This window comes from Pleurodeles waltl, chromosome 3_1 (assembly GCF_031143425.1).
Source record: "Pleurodeles waltl isolate 20211129_DDA chromosome 3_1, aPleWal1.hap1.20221129, whole genome shotgun sequence".
NCBI lineage: Eukaryota > Metazoa > Chordata > Amphibia > Caudata > Salamandridae > Pleurodeles > Pleurodeles waltl.
The window spans coordinates 1678307341-1678327905 of NC_090440.1; the positions used below are offsets into that span (position 1 = coordinate 1678307341).

At 44.6% G+C, this 20565-nt stretch overlaps 1 protein-coding gene across 4 annotated transcripts in view; it reads left to right on the forward strand.

Moving 5' to 3' along the window:
* Positions 1-20565, forward strand: part of PLEKHA3 (pleckstrin homology domain containing A3) — a 199556-nt gene that overhangs the window by 176200 nt on the left and 2791 nt on the right. For all 4 annotated transcript variants that reach the window (XR_011201599.1, XM_069225431.1, XM_069225430.1 and 1 more), the window contains one exon: positions 14886-14995. Coding sequence is in view for 3 of the 4 variants with exons in the window: in XM_069225431.1 (XP_069081532.1) it covers positions 14886-14995 (110 nt within the window). In the remaining variant the exon portion in view is untranslated. The remainder of the gene's footprint in view (positions 1-14885; positions 14996-20565) is intronic.

Below are 20565 nucleotides of genomic sequence, written 5' to 3' on the forward strand. Positions count from 1 at the left end.
CCTGTATTGTTCAGTGGTTAAGCCATAACCGTCCAGGAGTGCATTCTTAAGAACTTGGAAATTATTGGCATCACTTTCTTTCACAGTAAGGAGCCTATCCCTACCTTTTCCACTAAATGATAGCCATGGGATAGCAGCCCACTGCCTTTGAGGGACATCCTGTACAACACAGGCCCTCTCAAGTGCAGCAAACCACTTGTTAATGTCATCCCCCTCCTTATAAGGGGGAACTATCTTGTGCAGATTCCTGGAATCATGCTCTTTTACAGGATGACTATGGGGAATACTGCTGCTGCCACCATGGGTATCTAAACCCAACTTCTGTCTTTCCTTCTCTAATTCAAAAGACTGTCTATCCAAATCCAGCTGTTGCTTTTTAAGCTTCAGTCTGGTTTGTTCCACCCTCAACTTATTGAGTTCCCTCTCTAACATTCTGTCATCAGGGTTGGTGGGAGGGACATTCTTAGATACAGAGGTATGATGGGAATGAACAGAAGGAGACCTGTCCCTTACAGAAATCATTCTAACAGCTTGGCTTACAGAAACATCACTACCAGTATGGTGAGAATAAATGCTTTTGCTATGATGTGAGACAACACTATTTGTATGGTGTGGCTCATCATCATTACCATCTATGCTAGACTGTCTAGTAATGGGCAGGCTAGGAAGTTTCTTTCCTGAATCTTTTCCTGGGGGAGTCCCTGAATCAGATTGGGAACTATTAGGTACTTTTTCAACAGATGAGGCACCTATGGCCTTATCCTGTTCTCTAAGCATGTTAATTAACAGTTCCAAGGAAGGATTCTTCCCTACACTCAAACCTCTCTCTACACAGAGACTCCTTGCTCTTTTCCAGCTAAGGTTGTCATATGCAAGTTTGGACAGATCAACATTTTGGCCTGTGCCAGACATTTTTTAGAGAGAGTTAAGGTGATAGAAAAAGAGAAAAAAAAATTCAGAACTTTTTGGAAAGACAGAAAAAAACTTTTTAAACTTTTAAGAACTTTTTGAAAGTTTAGAAGTACTTTTCAGCACTTAGAAAACAGTGAAAAGAGGAAATGCAAAACTTTTTAGCTATGTGTACATAAACTGAACTTGTTTTGTATATTTTTCTCTTATGAAAAGTACAATGACAAGAGTGGTAAGTAGTCTCAAAGCACTTATCCCACCACTGCACAACCAATGTAGGAGGCTGGACTGGCTTGTAGTGAGTACCAAGGGGTACTTGCACCTTGCACCAGGCCCAGTTATCCCTTATTAGTGTATAGGGTGTCTAGCAGCTTAGGCTGATAGATAATGGTAGCTTAGCAGAGCAGCTTAGGCTGAACTAGGAGACGTGTGAAGCTACTACAGTACCACAAGTGTCACTTGCACAATACCATAAGAAAACACAATACACAGTTATACTAAAAATAAAGGTACTTTATTTTTATGACAATATGTCACAGTATCTCAGAGTGTACCCTCAGAGTGAGGATAGCAAATATACACAAGTTATATGTACACAGTACTAAAAACATGCAGTATAGTCTTAGAAAACAGTGCAAACAATGTATAGTTACAATAGGATGCAATGGAGAAACATAGGGATAGGGGCAACACAAACCATATACTCCAAAAGTGGAATGCGAACCACGAATGGACCCCAAACCTATGTGACCTTGTAGAGGGTCGCTGGGACTATTAGAAAATAGTGAGAGTTAGAAAACTAGCCCTCCCCAAGACCCTGAAAAGTGAGTGCAAAGTGCACTGAAGTTCCCCAAGAGACAAAGAAGTCGTAATAGAGGAATAATGCAGGAAAGACACAAACCAACAATGCAACAACTGTGGATTTCCAATCTAGGGTACCTGTGGAACAAGGGGACCAAGTCCAAAAGTCACAAGCAAGTCGGAGATGGGCAAATGCCCAGGAAATGCCAGCTGCGGGTGCAAAGAAGCTTCGACTGGACAGAAGAAGCAAAGGTTTCTGCAGGAACGAAAAGGGCTAGAGACTTCCCCTTTGGTGGACGGATCCCTCTCGCCTAGGAGAGTCGTGCAGAAGTGTTTTCCCGTCACAAGGACGCCAACAAGCCTTGCTAGCTGCAAATCGTGCGGTTGGCGTTTTTGGACGCTGCTGAGGCCCAGGAGGGACCAGGAGGTCGCAAATTGGACCTGGAGAGAGAGGGGACGTCGAGCAAGACAAGGAGCCCTCTCTGAAGCAGGTAGCACCCGGAGAAGTGCCAGAAACAGGCACTACAAGGATGCGTGAAACGGTGCTCGCCAAAGTTGCACAAAGGAGTCCCACGTCGCCGGAGACCAACTTAGAAAGTCGTGCAATGCAGGTTAGAGTGCCGTGGACCCAGGCTTGGCTGTGCACAAAGGATTTTCGCCGGAAGTGCACAGGGCCCGGAGAAGTTGCAAAAGTCGCGGTTACTAACAATGCAGTCTGGAGTGGGGAGACAAGGACTTACCTCCACCAAACTCGGACTGAAGAGTCACTGGACTGTGGCAGTCTCTTGGACAGAGTTGCTGGATTCAAGGGACCTCGCTCATCGTGCTGAGAGGAGACCCAAGGGACCAGTAATGCAGCTTTTTGGTGCCTGCGGTTGCACGGGGAAGATTCCGTCGACCCACGGGAGATTTCTTCGGAGCTTCTGGTGCAGAGAGGAGGCAGGCTACCCCCACAGCATGCACAAGCAGGAAAACAGTCGAGAAGGCGGCAGGATCAGCGTTACAGAGTTGCAGTAGTCGTCTTTGCTACTATGTTGCAGGTTTGCAGGCTTCCAGCGCGGTCAGCAGTCGTTTCCTTATCAGAAGGTGAAGAGAGAGATGCAGAGGAACTCGGATGAGCTCTTGCATTCGTTATCTAAAGTTTCCCCAGAGACAGAGACCCTAAATAGCCAGAAAAGAGGGTTTGGCTAGCTAGGAGAGAGGAGAGGCTACTAACACCTGAAGGAGCCTATCACAAGGAGTCTCTGACGTCACCTGGTGGCACTGGCCACTCGGAGCAGTCCAGTGTGCCAGCAGCACCTCTGTTTCCAAGATGGCAGAGGTCTGGAGCACACTGGAGGAGCTCTGGACACCTCCCAGGGGAGGTGCAGGTCAGGGGAGTGGTCACTCCCCTTTCCTTTGTCCAGTTTCGCGCCAGAGCAGGGGCTAAGGGGTCCCTGAACCGGTGTAGACTGGCTTATGCAGAATTGGGCACATCTGTGCCCAAGAAAGCATTTCCAGAGGCTGGGGGAGACTACTACTCCCCTGCCTTCACACCATTTTCCAAAGGGAGAGGGTGTAACACCCTCTCTCAGAGGAAGTCCTTTGTTCTGCCATCCTGGGACAAGCCTGGCTTGACCCCAGGGGGGCAGAAACCTGTCTGAGGGGTTGGCAGCAGCTGCAGTGAAACCCCAGGAAAGGCAGTTTGGCAGTACCAGGGTCTGTGCTACAGACCACTGGGATCATGGAATTGTCCCAATAATGCTAGGATGGCATAGAGGGGGCAATTCCATGATCTTAGACATGTTACATGGCCATATTCGGAGTTACCATTGTGAAGCTACATATAGGTAGTGACCTATATGTAGTGCACGCGTGTAATGGTGTCCCCGCACTCACAAAGTTCAGTGAATTGGCCCTGAACAATGTGGGGGCACCTTGGCTAGTGCCAGGGTGCCCTCACACTAAGTAACTTTGCACCTAACCTTTACCAGGTAAAGGTTAGACATATAGGTGACTTATAAGTTACTTAAGTGCAGTGTAAAATGGCTGTGAAATAACGTGGACGTTATTTCACTCAGGCTGTAGTGGCAGGCCTGTGTAAGAATTGTCAGAGCTCCCTATGGGTGGCAAAAGAAATGCTGCAGCCCATAGGGATCTCCTGGAACCCCAATACCCTGGGTACCTCAGTACCATATACTAGGGAATTATAAGGGTGTTCCAGTAGCCAATGTAAATTGGTAAAATTGGTCACTAGCCTGTTAGTGACAATTTGTAAAGAGAGAGCATAACCACTGAGGTTCTGGTTAGCAGAGCCTCAGTGAGACAGTTAGGCATCACACAGGGAACACATACCTATAGGTCACAAACTTATGAGCACTGGGGTCCTGACTAGCAGGGTCCCAGTGACACATAACAAACATACTGAAAACATAGGGTTTTCACTATGAACACTGGTCCCTGGCTGGCAGGATCCCAGTGAGACAGTGAAAACACCCTGACATACACTCACAAACAGGCCTAAAGTGGGGGTAACAAGGCTAGAAAGAGGCTACTTTCTCACATGGGTCAAAAATGTAATCTACATCAGTGGCTGTCAAAGACGTAGCCCATTGTATCCATCGCGGGTGTAGTGCTTTCGCATTAGGAACACTCGCTTTAGTAACAGCCTCTAAGGCTGGAATCGGGGAAACGACAATGATGCGTTGGCCCTGGGCAAGAGGTCTCTCTTTAATCACAGCCATCTGTACAGCAGTGCAAATTTTCTCTGTTTGTGCAAAACATTGTTCTGCAGCAGAATACAAGTGGGACTTGTACCCTATCGGGACTGTCTCACCCTCATTAAAGGTGACATATGTAAACCCAATGGCCCCAGCAATAACCCTGATGACCAGATGTGTCTTATTGTGTAAATGCTTTGCAGCTAAGAGATCAGTTTGAAAATCTCGAAGAATATGTGTATGCTCAATCGTCCAAAATCTGCTCGAAAAATTTGGACGAATCAACTCGTATAATGGCTTTATACATGTAGCATAATCAGGAATGTAAGTTCTGCCAAAATTCAGAAATCCCAACAACGACTGGAGTTTCTTAATCGTATTTTGAGGTTGCAATTGTGCTCATTTCTCCAAAAAGTGTGGCGCTAAGCTCTTGCCCTCGTTCGAGAGCTCATATCCCAGGAAAATGACGCTGAGGAAGGCAATTTTCGACTTCTTAAAGTTAATTTTGTAGCCAATTTTGGCACAACATACAACAATGCGGGCTACCCGCCTTAAATGTTGTAGTAACTCGTCATCTGTCAGATATATATCATCGACATATCACAAAGCTTCAGGGTTCAACTCGTGCAAAATTTCAGTCTCACGAGCCGAAAACAGTCCTGGGCTATTCTTATACCCCTGAGGCAAACAACAAAAGTTTTTCTGAGAGCCAAACGCACTAAAGGTAGTGAAATCCCTACTTTCGGGCGCTATATTCTGGCAGAAGAAACCACTCGAGATATCTAAAGTGGTCTTGTACTTTTTACGCACAATATTATTCATGAGCGCTATGTGAATTTTGTATAGCATATGTGCGTGCATGACTGTTTAAATGTCTGTAATCCACCACTATCCTGGAAGAATGGTCCGGTTTAGCTACAGGGAATAAGGGATTATTCATCGGTGAGACACAGGGTTCAATTATTCCCTGGTACTCCAATTGTGTAAGAATGTTCCTTACCGATGCCCTTGCTTCAAATTTTATAGGATATTGCAGTTGCCGCTGAGGTTCGCCTTTAAGTGGAATTACATGATAAGGTGAATCGCTATCCCACCCCACATGATTTCTATATAAGGCGGGTGCTTGTGCCAGAGCCCATTCAATGCTATAGGACTCTGCAAGTTCTCCCGGAACAAGTGGTGAGAACGAAGGTGTAATAACCTCCTCCCCAACTTGACAGTCGCGAACAAAGACTGGGGGCCAATCCCGTTCTGCTAGCAGAATGTCATATAATTTGACTACACGATCCCAAAAGATGGCGTTTATAGTGCGTTCAATGTCCCCTTCTAATTGTAAAGTTACTGTATAAACCCTATCGGGATCAGAGACACGCATATCTGCTGTTTCGACTTGTATGAAGTCATCAGTTGCTTTCGCCTCCAGATGCTCTAGAAGATTCTGGCGAACTATTGTGACCTCTGCCGCGCTGTCTAACAGTGCTAGTGCCCATGTCTTGTTCTTCAAGAGAACTCTCTTCTTGTGTGGCATGTCTAACTGAGACTGCTGCCACCTTCTTCTTTTTAAACTGCTGTTTCTGTTGGACCGGTTTCTCTTCCTTCTTGACAGAAACCTCCGATGAGCGTTGTGATTCCTGTCTCGGTTTCACGTACTCTGTCCTCTGCTCTGACCGCCCACCTCTCTCATTTCTCTTTTCCGATGAGTCCTGAAAGGAACGAGATTGGCGTGTATCAGTATATTGATATCTATCAGGCGTCTTCAAGTTATCCCTATTTCTGAGATTATACCTAGCCTGCGGGGTCTCCGGTCGCGGAGATTCTCCCCTTTCTTTTTTAGGTGTCTGCTGTTTTTTCTCCCAGCGCTTTTTAGTACCCTCAGTTTGTTGTTGCTTAGTAGTATCCTTACTACCCTTACTCTGAAACTGTGTTTTTTCCGGTCTAGCCCCTAGGCTATCACGACCGATACTTGAATATGTTTCCGCTATTATTCTCGGCAGTTCACGCTCCTGATTTAGTTGTGGGACGTCTCGAAGTCGCATACGCACCGCCAGTGCTACTGCCTCCCCTTTTAGATTACTCAATATAATAGAAGAAACCGTGGCAAAATTGCCCATCAGTTGCATTCCTAAATCTAAGGCTGGGGCAGCCCCATATTCATCTTGAATTTGTTTGAGCACCTCCGGTAAATTAGCCAATGTCGGAGTACCGTGTGATGTGGAGTACCGTGTGCTGTAGTGTAGAGCGCGGCAAACACCGTGCCCCATGTATTACAATGGTCCACTGTAGGAACCATACCAAACGGCAAACACATTGTTAATATTCTATGTTTATCCTGAGGTCCCGTATGGGGAAATACTGCTTCCAGCGTATTAATTTTCTGTGCCAGCCAAAATGGAGTCTCCTCACGTTTAGCCGGTACTTTACCCATCACTGAGTGCACAGTGGCCGGATTGATACCCGGAACTACTGCATGTTGTTGCGCCGGAGCAGCACGCGCTGGGTTTGTGTTTAGTGTCTGCATCACAAATTGAACTAAACGTCTATATGTAGCCATTAATTCCGTATATAATCGACGAACTTCAGCCACTGCCAATTGAGCAACCGCACGATGTGGTGTATATGTAGCCAATAAAGGCCAGGTAGGACCATCGTTACTTAGTGGACCTAGCCTAACTGATGCTATGGTGTGGGGTAGGGCGCCATCAAGCCAATGATTATGTTCTTGATAAGATAAAGGTATTTCTAAGTATGCATATGCCCTGTATTGTCCAGGGACATTTGCAAGAGTGTAATCGTGAAACGTGCGTGTATTCCCATCAACTGCTGGAAATACTACCCAAGAATAAAAAAGTTCTGTTCTATAGGCTGCATGGGCGTCCACCACAAACGTGACTGGATCCCCCTGGTTCGTCAAACCATGTGCTAACAGGTGTCCTGTGAGCGGTTGTCGCATATTAACTGCAATGTTCATTACCTGGGGATTCGCCATTAAGAAAACAACGCCAGTTCAGAGAAGGCACACCACTATCGGGAATCTTCCTTTCAGAGTTCAAACTTGAACAACCAACCACAAAACTAGGATCCACCTATATTGTGGTGGTGGATATCCTCAACGCCACAGACGTCTCCGTTAACGGAACCGAGGAGTCAATATATATATGAGACCGAGAGAGTCAGCCGGACCCGAAAATTAGAGCCAGACCAAACGTTGGCGGCGCCATGTCGCGTGGGCTCTCATTATCCTAAATGAGACTACTGGATTTCTAGGTAGCAGGGTCGTTCCTGTTGTGGGGTACTGAGTCTTACCCACTTAGAAGGACCTCTGTCACCTTTAATCCGGTTTTGCTCCGGCTAACTAGCAGTGCCTCATCTCTCCCAAGGGGAAGGGATGATTGGGCAGCCGAGCGCATGACATCTATAGAACTTCTCAGGGAAGTCGTAGTCACTCAGGTCCCAAGCAGCACTCTCATTTACAGTATGATCTGATATACAAATGACAAAGACAGTTTAAGTTTTATAGATTGTTTTTAATAAAACGACTGCATTTTAGATATTAAGGCGTGAGCCGCAATAACCAGAACCATACAACACAGTAAGATTGAAATAGTCACGATGAGAGTGAAACATAAGAATAACGCTATCATGGTGTTAATAGATTCTGTTCTCTCTCAGTGAGTTATATTTCGAGCACAGCATGTTAAGCTATTACCTTGCCTTTCAGAATCCCCGGGAAGACATCAACCCTCATACCTGAGCAAAGGCCTGTGATCTGGTTCAGCATCTGCAACAGGGCAGTCGGTTTCTAGTTGTGGTTCCCTGGTCGGAATCTCCCTCTTGCATGTATTAGGACAAAGAAGTGTTTTTATAACTAACATGTCAGTGTGATCACAAAATGTCCCTACGCAAGAATGTATCCAAAGACTAAACTCCTACCACGTCTATCGCCAATGTACCAGACTGTATCCTTGACTGGAGCCCAGAGTGAGCAAGAATGTTTTATTGAGAACTCCAGCGCTGAAGTAGGCTAAACAGTGTGATATAAAAAATAAGACAAACAAGACCGTAGAACTGGCTATTTGAAAAATAACAGTACGAAGCTGAATAAAATGCATTTAGAGCAAAGTGCACAAAGGCTCAATGCTGCAAGCAAAAGAATAAAATACACCCAGGGCAAAGTGCACAAAGGCCTAACGCCTGAAGAAAACGCGCAAAGGATACATATACCCGACCACACTACACTTCCAGCTCCCTCTGGCATACTTTCCGAACTCAAGGACCTGTAGAGAACTCTAGTGGATCAGCTATCCACACCATCTGTGCCTCCAGAATCCTCCTCTGGTTCTGCTTTGATGCCAGAGCCGACTTTTAGTTCGGCACCAAATTACAGGTCTGTCCCTGTGACATCGATGCTGGCACCCATGCCACTGTCGCTAGAAGACAAGTCAGTCCATATCGTCCTTTCCTTTGGAATTCTGACCAGAGCCAACCAGCGTGTGGCGATGACAATGGAAGGAAGAGGAATATTTTCTGCTGGATTTACAAGATGCCAGTGGGTTGGATACTTCCCCTGACACTGGGTTGTGTTCTCCCTTTTGACCTCTGACCAAAGCCACTGCTCCTCCATGATCATGATGATGAGGCATGTGACAGAGGTTTTGGACTTAGTTACCCACCATGAAATTCAAAGCCAGTGTTCTCACAGAGATTCTACAACCTGGACAAACTTCATCGCCATGACTGACACCCTTATGGACACCTGGTCTAAGCCCTCTTTCACCCCTCGAGTAAAAAGACATGTTACCAGACACCACAGGCCGCGCCTGGGTGACCCTGATTTTTTTTAAACTGCATCCTACACCAGAGAGTTGGTGGTGCATGCTTCCACCAATAGGTGATCCCCATTTTTTTCCACACAATTCTACCTGACAGAGAATTGAAATGCTGTGGGACCTTTGAGAAGCGGATCTTTGCCTTTGCCTCTGACCTTCCAGTGCCAGCTGCTTGCTAGAATGATATGACCATGCTTTATGGGATATTATTGTCTCGATCTTGCCGGCAGTCCCTGAGGGGGTTCGGGCCAATTTGACTCAGACATGCCGTTTGTTGTCTAATATGTTTGGTGAGAAGGCTGATTCACCTTACAAGGCTTTAATGAAAGCTGGGCAATGGTGTGTTCCCTGGGCCTTTCTACCCCTTAGAGGACAATATGCTCTGCGGTTTTGCCATTAAAGGCTTGTCTGGTGGATTAGTGCAAGCACCTACACTGAGCACTCCAGTCTGTCTAGGGTTGGGGATCAAGCAGACAACTCGCAGGCTATTAGGGGTAGCGAACTACCCTGATCCTCTAGCATCCACATCTAAGCTGCTTTAGTGTGCCCTAAGTGGCACACAACCGCCCTGTGGGAATCCGGCTCAGATATTTTATACCCAGGTGCCAAAGGATGACATCCAGCATATGGGCCTCCTATGGCAAGGTAAAGAGACAACCCAAGTATTACCAAGTGGGTTCCCTTTCCATTGTTTGATTATTGAATTGGAAGTGGAGAGAACCCACCCATCAACTTTTAGCGCCTCCTTTTCTTGATTTGGCCCTACATATGGTCCAATGTGGTTATGCTCTACTATTCCTTTTAGACCCGCCATACCTCCCAATTATGTCCGAGCATCTCTTGGAGCAGCACCTTTCCATCTTGCTCCAAGTTTTGCAGGCTTTTTGGCATAGGGAGCCATAGAAAGGGTTCTGGGCTTTAAAATGGGAGCTGGCTGTCACTCATGCTGTTTCCTCATGCCAATGAAGGAGAGACCATTGTCCTGTTTTATATCTTCTTGTGGAAGGATACATTTAAGATGCTCACTCTGGCCCAGGTTTTGTCTGGCCTCGATCCAGGTGCTGGATTTAGCTTTGGACTTTCAACATGCACATTTTCCTGTTCCTGGCCTGCAGTCCCACATATTCTTCTTGTGGTTCAAGCTGGGCCAGGAGTATTTTCAATTTGCCGTGCTCCCATTCAGTCTCCCCAGTGCCTCTTGAGTGTTCATAAAAGTGAATTGGTGGTTGCAGCACATCTCTGGAAGTCGAGGATACCTGTGTTCCCCTACCTCAAAGACTGGAAATTGAAGGTAGGCTTGCCATAATCAGTTGTAGACCACCTCCAGATGATGGTGAACCTTCGAACATCAGTGGAGTTCACTATCAAATGCCCAAAGTCACACCAGACTCCTGCGCAGACACCCTATTATTGTAGCCATCCTGGATACAGTGCTGTTTCACACCATCTCTCAACTGCAATGGGTCAAGGGCATTCAGGGAATGACCCTGATGTTTCAGCCTCAGTACTCATTCTCTGTGAGAGTGACTCTGAAGTTTTTGGGCCTCTTGGCATTCTGTATCCTCAGTGAGCCTGCGGCAGGAGAATCTTTCAGATTCCATCCAAGTTTCGATGAGACTCCAAAAGATCTTCAGTGATGACTTAAACATAATTGGAACAGCTGCAGACCCCTCTCCTGTCCCTCCCAGACCTGTCAGTGGTGACCGATGCATCACTGCTGGGATGGGAAAGTCACCTGGGAGAAGATGGGAACAGAGGACTCTGGTCTCTGGCAGAGGCCTGTCTCTACATCAACCTATTGTAGTTACAGGCACTTCACCTGGCAGTGAAGACCTTGCTACCACTCATCAAAGGGAGAAAAGAAGAGTCATTCAGGTTCTTACACAACACCATGTGGTACAGCAACAAGCAGGGCGGGTGGGTTGTTGGGTCCTGTGTCAGATTGCACTTTGCCTGTGGAGTTGGCTGAAGCAACTGGGCATTTCCCTGGTTGTGAACCACCTAGCAGGTTCCTTGAAGGCAAGGCGAATGGGCTAAGCTGGCTGTGCCTGGCGGATCACGAATGGTGGTTACTCTTCTAGGTGGTACTAGCCATCTTGCATCAATGGGGAGAAATCTAGTTAAATCATTTTGCAAGCACATTGAACGCTCAATGTCAAAACGTTTTTGCACTGGAGTTTCCAAGAAGAATCTCCATTAAAGATATGTTCTGGATAGAGTGGAGCACAGGACACCTGTACGCCTTCCCTTATCTACCTCTCCTGCCACAGGTTCTGAAGAAGATCAAGATTGAACAGATCCAAGTCATCCTAGTGGCTCCAAGTTGGGCAAGCAGAGTGTTGTACCCGAAACCTCTGAGCATTATCATCTCTCCTCCGATCAGGCTACCACTTTGGAAGGTCTTCCTCTTGCAGCAGAAGGGTAGAGTCTTGCATCTGAACCTTCACAATCTGCACCTCCATACGGGGAGATTGAATGTCCGCAGTTGATGGCATTCGATCTTCCTGCAGAAGTTGTGGTTCTCATCCTGGCTCCCAGGTGTCCTTTGACTAAGATAGTCTTCACTGGGCACTGGGACAAGTTTTTGGCCTGGTGTAGCAACCACAATACTTATCCATTGCAGGCCAAACTGTTGGATGTCCTGTTGTTCATTCAAACTCTGACCCTACAAGGACATCCACTAAGCGCTGTTAAAGGTTATCTATTAGCTCCTTCAGACTTTCAATGTTTACTGGACCAACCTTTCCTGTTCAAATCATGCATTGCAATGATAATTTTGAACGGTTTGGCTCACATTCCCTCCAAAACCTTTTATTGTGCCACAGTGAGATCTTCATCTGGTTCTCACTTTGCTCATGTGTGTATTATTCGCACCCATGCACAGCTGTCCATTGTGTCAGGACTTTGAAGACTGTGTTTCTGGTCACAGTGACCTCGGCTTGTCAGGTGAGTGAACTCCAAGCTCTCCCAGTGCAGCCACTTTATACAACCTTTTTTTTTCCGGACAGTGATTCTGTGGACCAAGGCAGCCTTTTTGCCTAAAGTTGTGACGCCTTTTTATGTTGGCCTTCCATCCATTACTCTTCCAATGTTTTTTGCTCCATCTTAAATGACTCATCGACTAGACCCCAAGAGGAGCTTGAGTTTTTATATCAGTTGATCTCATCAAGGACACTCTTGTGGATATTCACTTCTTTGTAGGGTTCTCTGGGGCAAAGTCATGCAAGGCAGTGCAGAAAAGAAACTGCCAAGGTCATCTGCAGCCTTTGGAGGGGTTGAGGGCCCATTCCACCAGGGCCAGGGCTCCTACCACCATTCGTGCACGTGGAGTACTTCTCTGTGACATGTAAGGACACGACCTGGGTGTCAATACATAGATTCACAAAGCACTGCTGCATTGACAGTCCGGTCCGCCAGGAATGGTTTTTCAGCCTTTTGGTCCTGAAGGATTTTTTGGCATGAGCCATTCCACAGACCCACTGCCTTAAGAGTTACTGCTTCTGTATCCATTCCAAAGGTGCCAAATCTGCATTAATAGTATCCATCAGAAGAAAAGTTACTTACCTTCGGTAATGCTCTATTTGGTGGATATTCTAACAGCAGATTTCTCACCACCTTTCCTCCTTCCAATGGACTAGCATCTTTCCCTATCTAAAAAACGTCCCAATGTAGGAATCTGCAGACTGGTGTTGACTGATATTGCTGGGTTTCACGTTCAAAGGTGCTGACAGAGTCCAGAACAAAACTGACATCAGTTGGAAGGGGCGGTGCTTATATGTGCTTCACTCATTAATGGGGCACAATGAAGTTGGTGTGGGGACGCACAATGCTACCTACTTGTGTGTGGGAGCAATGCTATTAAAATCTTCTGAATCTATTGTTGCACCTCGGATATTTTAAAGGTGAGGAATCTGCAGTTAGAGTATCCACCAAAAAGTGTTACTGAAGGTAAGTAACTTGTTTATCGTGTAATACTCTGGTGGGATATCAGAAATTACCCACCACCATCCAAAAAGAACCTAAACAGGACAAAGGAAAAACATACGCAGGTTGTCAGCTAAAGTAGATTTGCGGTGTACACATACTTGCAATGTCTCCGGGTTCACCTTGGTTCTTCTTTCTGGAGTTCAGTGTTGCCTGTGAACCGTATAGAAGTGGTTTCACTTTATCCTGGAAGAAGGAATAGAGAAAAGTAGCAAACACATAGGCACTTTCCATTTATCTGACAGGTTCTCACCCGGGTGCCACTCCTGTTGCAGTGTCCAGTGGGGGAACCATTACCTTTATTTTCTGTCTCCAGCAATCATCCAAAGTTCACCTGTGGTCCCTGTACTACGGTGAAGAAACTCCTGCATGACCAAAATGGCTGCCTAATTCAGCTTGTTTACAGTAAATAGAACTATTAATCACTGTCATTTCTGCAACGTCACTTTTCAAATACAGTGGAATTATGTTTGGGTATTTAAGAGATATTGGCTGCATACTCGGCGATCTTCCAGTCCCTCTGTCATAACAAAAGAGAACAGTACCCGTATCCTGCCATGTGCAGTAGGCTAGATACAAAGATTGAAAAAGTCAGGGGGCAAGGGGCAACCCTTTGGAGTCCATCGTTTTATATAAAGCCGACATTTGTTGTAAACTTATTGACACATATTTTACCTTGTGTGCCTATGGCCCAGCAAGTTGGTGTACAAGCCTCTAGGCATACATGTTCCTCTTAGTTTAGCTCTTTTAGAAAACAAAAACTAATGGCTGAAGTGCTTGAATTAATGTTAACCATTTGTAATTACTCTGGGTGCATCCCATGTAATGCATGTTTTTCTATTTCTGTGGAACATTATCTGTTAAATGTGTATTTTAATGGTACTTGTTAGTTAATTTACATATCTTGTAGGTTAACATTGTATGGGGCTTAATAGTTTATTTAGGTAATATTACTCTTTCATATTCTATGATGCGTATTCTTACTTCATATTATCTTGTTTAGTGCTATTATTTGTTTGTGTTTTGTTCTTAAAATTCAGTATTTGTTTTAAATCTGGAAAGCCTGTTCCTATCAAGCTTTCCACCATTACCAGACTGAGGGGCTTATTACGACATTGGCGGTCCCACCATAGGACCGTCAAGCCAGTGGCACCCCCCAGTCATGATACAATGTTCCTGCCGGGCTGTAACATTATGTTATGACGTTCCTACAGGTCAGCCTGGCAGGAACAGTGATATGGTATTTATTGGTCTCTGCTCCGAATGCGCACTGTTTGCAAAGCAGATAGGGAACATTCTGATGGTGCTGGGCAGGGGTGGTTTCCGCCAGCCTTTCCATGGTGGGATAATTGCCATGGAAAGGCTGTCGGAAAGCTGAGTTGTAATCAGCACGGTGACGCTGAGTTCATTGCCACTGTGGCTGAGCACAACTCAGACCACTGTCTACCCATCGGGAACTACGTTCCTGGAAGTGATGGTGGCCCCTTGATGGGTATGCCCGCTAGGGTTGTAATGTGGCGGTCGGACTGCCAGGAGTGTGTTGGTCCGACTGTCACCACGAATCTGGTGGTCCTTGTACCGCCAGACTTGTAATGAGACCCTTAGTTTTTTTTCATTAAAACATGTTTTTAATATAGTGTTGATAAAGATTATTTTATTCCTGCAGGAGTGGTCACTCGCTAAGGGAACCAATTTCATCAAGCCATCGAATTTCACAGAGGCGCAGAAGAACATATTCTGATACGGATTCTGAGGTTTCTACTGAAGTGGTTGCTAGTAAGTTAAATTATTCCTTCTTATTATCATCCCTAAATGTGATACTTCCAAAACTTAATGTACCAAGATGTTATTGACATTTACCTGCAACTGATCATAAAACAGAATGAAACGGAGTACTAAAGAATGATAATGTGTGTTTTGCCTGATTCATAAAAACTGCTATCACAATCTTTTATAACGTCGATTACAACCATGATTGAGATGCATTTTATTTGGTATGCTGTATGTGTGCGTACTTTAGAGCACTGAACATTTGAAATAGGTTTAGCATCTAATATACAAATTATCATGATTTTTTTTCCATTGGAAAGCATATCATTAGAATAGTGGTACTTTTAACTAATGTGGTTGAATTGGCTCTTGAATGTCTGAATGTTACCTCTATGGGCTTTGTGCAGTGTGGTTTCTTTAAGTGGTGAGCTTCATTACCATTCAGAAGGCTGTATCGTAAAACCATACAATGTTGAGCCAGCAACATTCAGGATCCAGACCATTTTCTGCTTAAAGTACCCCAGTCCCATATTTGTTTGTACAGTTCATCCACTTTAATTATGTATTTACTGCTGTGGCTCTAAGAGTCCGGTTAATTGGGGAACATTCAGGAGACTGCTTTAAATATTAATAGAGCAAAAATGTTACACAGCTAATTTCGCTGTTTTCTTCAATATGGTGAAAACCTACTTTTTCTGCACAGTCATGACAGAATTATTTTACCCATAGTGATTTTGCTATCAAAGTTGGAATATTACAAGTTTTCCAAAATAAGCAAACGGATCACTGTTTAATCTCAAATTAAGACCTCACATCTCTTTGTAAGTGCTAGCATTTTCTAGTTACCACTGACCAAGCATATTGAGTTCAAGATGGTGTGGCTCAAACTCACAGGTAGTTCACCATAAAATAGTTCATGTTCTTCCCTGTAAATATACGGACTCTTCAGCGTTTTTTTTTTGTTTTGCTTTTCCATGTATCTATATATAATTAAATTAAAACAAGTGGGCAAAATTTATTTTTATTAAACATTTGAATTAATATGTTCAGCTTAAAAAATACAACATTAAACAAACTTTCAAATGTTTGTGAAGTACTGCTGCGTTTATACTCGGATTGGATACTGCCACCTGAAGGGCTTTTTGGGGCATTTGGATTTAGATGTAACTGGGTCTATTTTTTCCTTGTCACCTCATGCAGCAGTGGGGTAGAGATTGGAGGGAAGGGTCACTCACAGCCTCCCTTAGGTTAAACGAAGTTGAGGATTTTCTCTACGACCTCTAAATGACTCCAAATTTAGAAACAAGAAACTTTATTGCATTGAAAATAAACTCCACTTTACCTTAACAAGCTTGCATTTGTAATTTCGCTGAGTTTGGTGATTCAGTAGATTGAAAAAAAATGCATACATATTCTCATTTTCCACTCCATAACTTCCTTCTCCCACTAAAGGAAGCCTGCATACTAAAAGCACCTCTCGACAATTATTTCAGAAACATGATTTATCTCTGGCAAATCTCTTCTGATATGTAGAATTTAACCAACTATTGTTCTTTATACTACTGAAGATAATCTAATGATTTGCACTGGTCCCTACACTCTTCTTATTCCCATATTGCAGTTATGCATGCTATTGCAAACTCACTTTCATCTTCTGGGCAACCCCGGTATATCAAGTATCTTTTAGACTTTGAGCAAGCTCACCACTTGTTTCTAGATGGCAGGTCACGCTTCCAATATTTTTGTCACATATGGAATTATTTCTTAGTGGTGGGCCCTTCCTCTGCCAGGACGACTGAGTAAATTACTACGTGGCCCTTATGGAGTTGCCGATAGCCAAATTTAGAAATGTTGCCCACCCAGGGGGCATTTCTTGCATTGACCAGAACCGCAGTTACAGTGGTCCCTGTCGTTGCATTGTAATTTTGATGCATGGCTCAGTCAACATGACGAACACATACAGCAAACTTACCAAGCTTTATTTCTTTCAAAAATAAAATCGCAAAACAAGGTTTTCTTTTTGAAGAAAAAGAAAATGCCACTCTCGCCAATGGAGTTCTTTCCATGGCAAATGGGGCATGGAGCACTTTTCATTGCCCCTTGCTGCAGGATTTATCTTGTCGGTGATGGACATTGGCAAAACTGCTGTATGTCTGCCCATCTAAATTAGGTGGACGGACTTATAGCCAAACCTTTGACAGTTTTTAATCTGTTGGGCTGTTGGAGAGTTTTAACCACAGGGAAAGCAGAGTAGTCTCTCCACGCGTCAATCTATGGGTCGCCCGCATTTAAATCAGGTGGCCGAACCATAGTCTTGATGGGGAGGGAACTCAATCCCCTTTGCAACAGAGTTCCTTCTCTGCCAAGATCTAAAGTAGGACCTTAGTCTCTGAAGGCGTAGAGAATGAAACAGAATTCAACGTATGCTATATTATTTCAGCGTTATTCTTGATTTAATATTCCAAGTTCATATGCATTCTAATGGGGCATTTTTATTCTTGTTTTGTAACACACAGTTTAATTTATACCAGAGCACCTTCACAAGTTATTGCTCCTAAAAATAATAACCAATCCGAAAGGAATTGTGACATGGTACCCAGCACTAGTGAGGCAGCATTTTCAGTGCAAAAAGTCAGAGCAAATACGTTTGTTAAAATGTAGTTGAACGCGAGCAGCACAGTACAAGTGGCTCACTAAAAAAATCTTCATTTGAATCAAAGATGGCGGATTTAGTACGCTTTCAGTATGTTGTGGCTCTCCTTTTCTGTAGACACAGAAATTCATTTTTTATAAATTCACCATCTATGATGAAGTTTTGAATGACAAGTCAGTTTTCACAACTTTATACTCATCCAATGAAATGCTTTAAGTACGAGGTGAATTTAGTGCTGGACTAAAAACTGGTGTGCCTTACACATTTTGCTTCTTATTACTCAGGCATTGTGTGTTCTCAGGAAGTATAGAATATCTCTGTTAGAAATGGGGTCTTTTGTTGGCAGTCAGATTGCCCCTCCTCCAAGCAAGGACCCTCACTCTAGTGAGGGAAAAGGAGAAACACACCCAGTTAACCTCTGCTCACCCCCTTGGTAGCTCGGCACGAGCAGAAAGGCTTAACTCAAAGACAATGTGTAAAGTATTTGTGCCAACACACACACTGATACTGTGGAAACACTACAAAATGACAACACCAGGATTGAAAATTAGCTAATATTTATCTGAGCAAAAACAAGACCACAAAGACAAAAATCCAACATACACAAGCAAAGTTATGAATTTTTCAAGATTAAACTTCAATATAGTGCTTAGAAACCCAAATGCTTGTCCTTGCTGCAGAGCAGTTTGAGGTGAGGTGGCGGCAGTGGGAAGCATTGGATCAGCGCACTTCCTGGGGAGTCAATATCCGGCGGTCATGACATGGTGCGGCGACTTCCACGGAGTCGCAGACTTCAGCGAGGCTGCAGTGGCATCGTGCCTGTGCGGTCGTTGCACACCAGCGAGGACCATGGCTTCGGTTGCAGGCAGCGTCATGGTATTGTGCAGTGGCGTCAGCCCGGAGTCATCCGAAGTCGGTTTCTTGGATTTTCTTGGTTTTCCACCAGATTCTCCTTTGAAGGGCCCAATGACTGGAGTAGGTGCCACTTGGCAGGGCAGGAGTCTCAGCAGAGAATCTAAGTGCTGGCAGAGGAAGTCTTTGATAGCCCTGAGACTTCAGAACAGGGGGCAAGCCCAGTCCAAGCCCTTGGAGATTCTTCTCAAGCAGGAATATACCACAAAGTCAAGGCTTTTTCACCTTTCACAGGCAGAAGCAGCAACTGCAGGATAGTCCCAACAAGACACAGGCAGGGGCAGCACTTCTCCTTAGCTCTTCAGCTCTTCTCCTTGGCAGGGTTCCTCTTGGTTCCAGATGCAAATCTTGGAGAAATCTAAACTTTGGTGTTTTGGTTCCAATACTTATACCCCTTTCTGCCTTTGAAGATGCCCAACTCCAAAGAAAACTCTGTTGTTTACAGGATCCTGCCTTGCCCAGGCCTGGTTCCAGACAGACACCAGAGGGTCAGAGACTGGATTGTGTTAGGGCAGGCACAGCCCATTCAGGAGTAAATGACCACTCCTCAATCCACTCTAGCCCAGATGGCTCATCATGATATGCAGGCCACAACCCAGCTCCCTTTGTGCCACTGGCTAGTGGAGATTCACAAACAGCCCAACTGTCAGTGTGACTCAGACATGGAATACACAAGCAGGCAGAGTGACAGAATGATTTAAGCAAGAAAATACCCACTTTCTAAAAGTGGCATTTTCAAACTAGAATAATCTAAAAACCACCTTCACTCAAAGATGTATTTTTAAATTGTGAGTTCAGAGTCCCCAAACTCCATATTTCTTTCTGCTCTCAAATGGAAACTGCACTTTAAGTATATTTAAAGGCAGCCCCCATGTTAACCTATGAGAGAAATATGCCTTGCAACAATGAAACCCGAATTGGGCAGTATTTCACTGTTAAGGCATGTAAAACACATCAGTATATTTCCCACCTTTAACATACACTGCACCCTGCCCATGGGGCTACAAGGGGCCTACCTTAGGAGAGCCTTACAGGTATAAAAAGGGAAGGCTTGGGCCTGGCAAGTGGGTGCACTTGCCAGGTCGAATTGAGAGGTTAAAACTGCACTACAGCCCCTGAAGTGGCAGGTCTGAGCCATGTTTACAGGACTACTTATGTTTGTTGAATAAGCAGTGCTGCAGGTTCACTAGTAGCATTTGATTTACAGGCCCTGTGCACCTCTGGTGCACTTTACTAGGGGGGACTTACTACTAAATGAAATATGCAAATCATGGAAAAGCCAATTAGCAATACAATTTTCACAGAGAGCATATGCACTTCAGTACTGGTTAGCAGTGGTAAAGTGCCCAGAGTCCTTAAGCCAACAAAAACAGATCAGAAAAAAATAGGAGGAAGGGGGCAAAAGGTTTGGGGATGACCCTGCAAAAAAGGCCAGGTCCACCATTCTCCTACTGCAATAAATGTTAATATTCACATGTCTCATATGCACCTTTTGTGCCCTTAACTTTTTCTTTCTCATCGGGTATAATTGTCAAGTAGACTGGACCCTGAGAATTATTGAGTCTCTGCCAGCATTTTTTTAATGGAGATGGATGGAATGGACATTTGCTTCTTTCTTTCTCTTGGACAGCACATTAGGCATGTTAGAATTGATAGGTGATGCCAGGCTTCCTGAACTCAGATTTTAGATCAGATGTTTAACATCTGGGGCCATATTACACTTGGGTCGGACTGTCTCTGTTTGCTTTGCATCTCACCTTTAAGGAGGTTCACCTAGCACAAACAGAGACAGTGTGCTCTATTACTTATAATGGGCTGCCTGCAGAGCAGATGCTAGTTCGCCATTGTCATTGGGGCAGCACATTAATGTAAAGCTGAATGATTATTTGAAGCAGGCGCTTGATCTTTCACACTACAGACGGAGTGCACTTCAAAGGGAGGGCATCGATTCCCTGCAGGTGAGTACAGTGAGTGAGTGAATACACCCACCTCAAGTAGATATTGAGGCTCC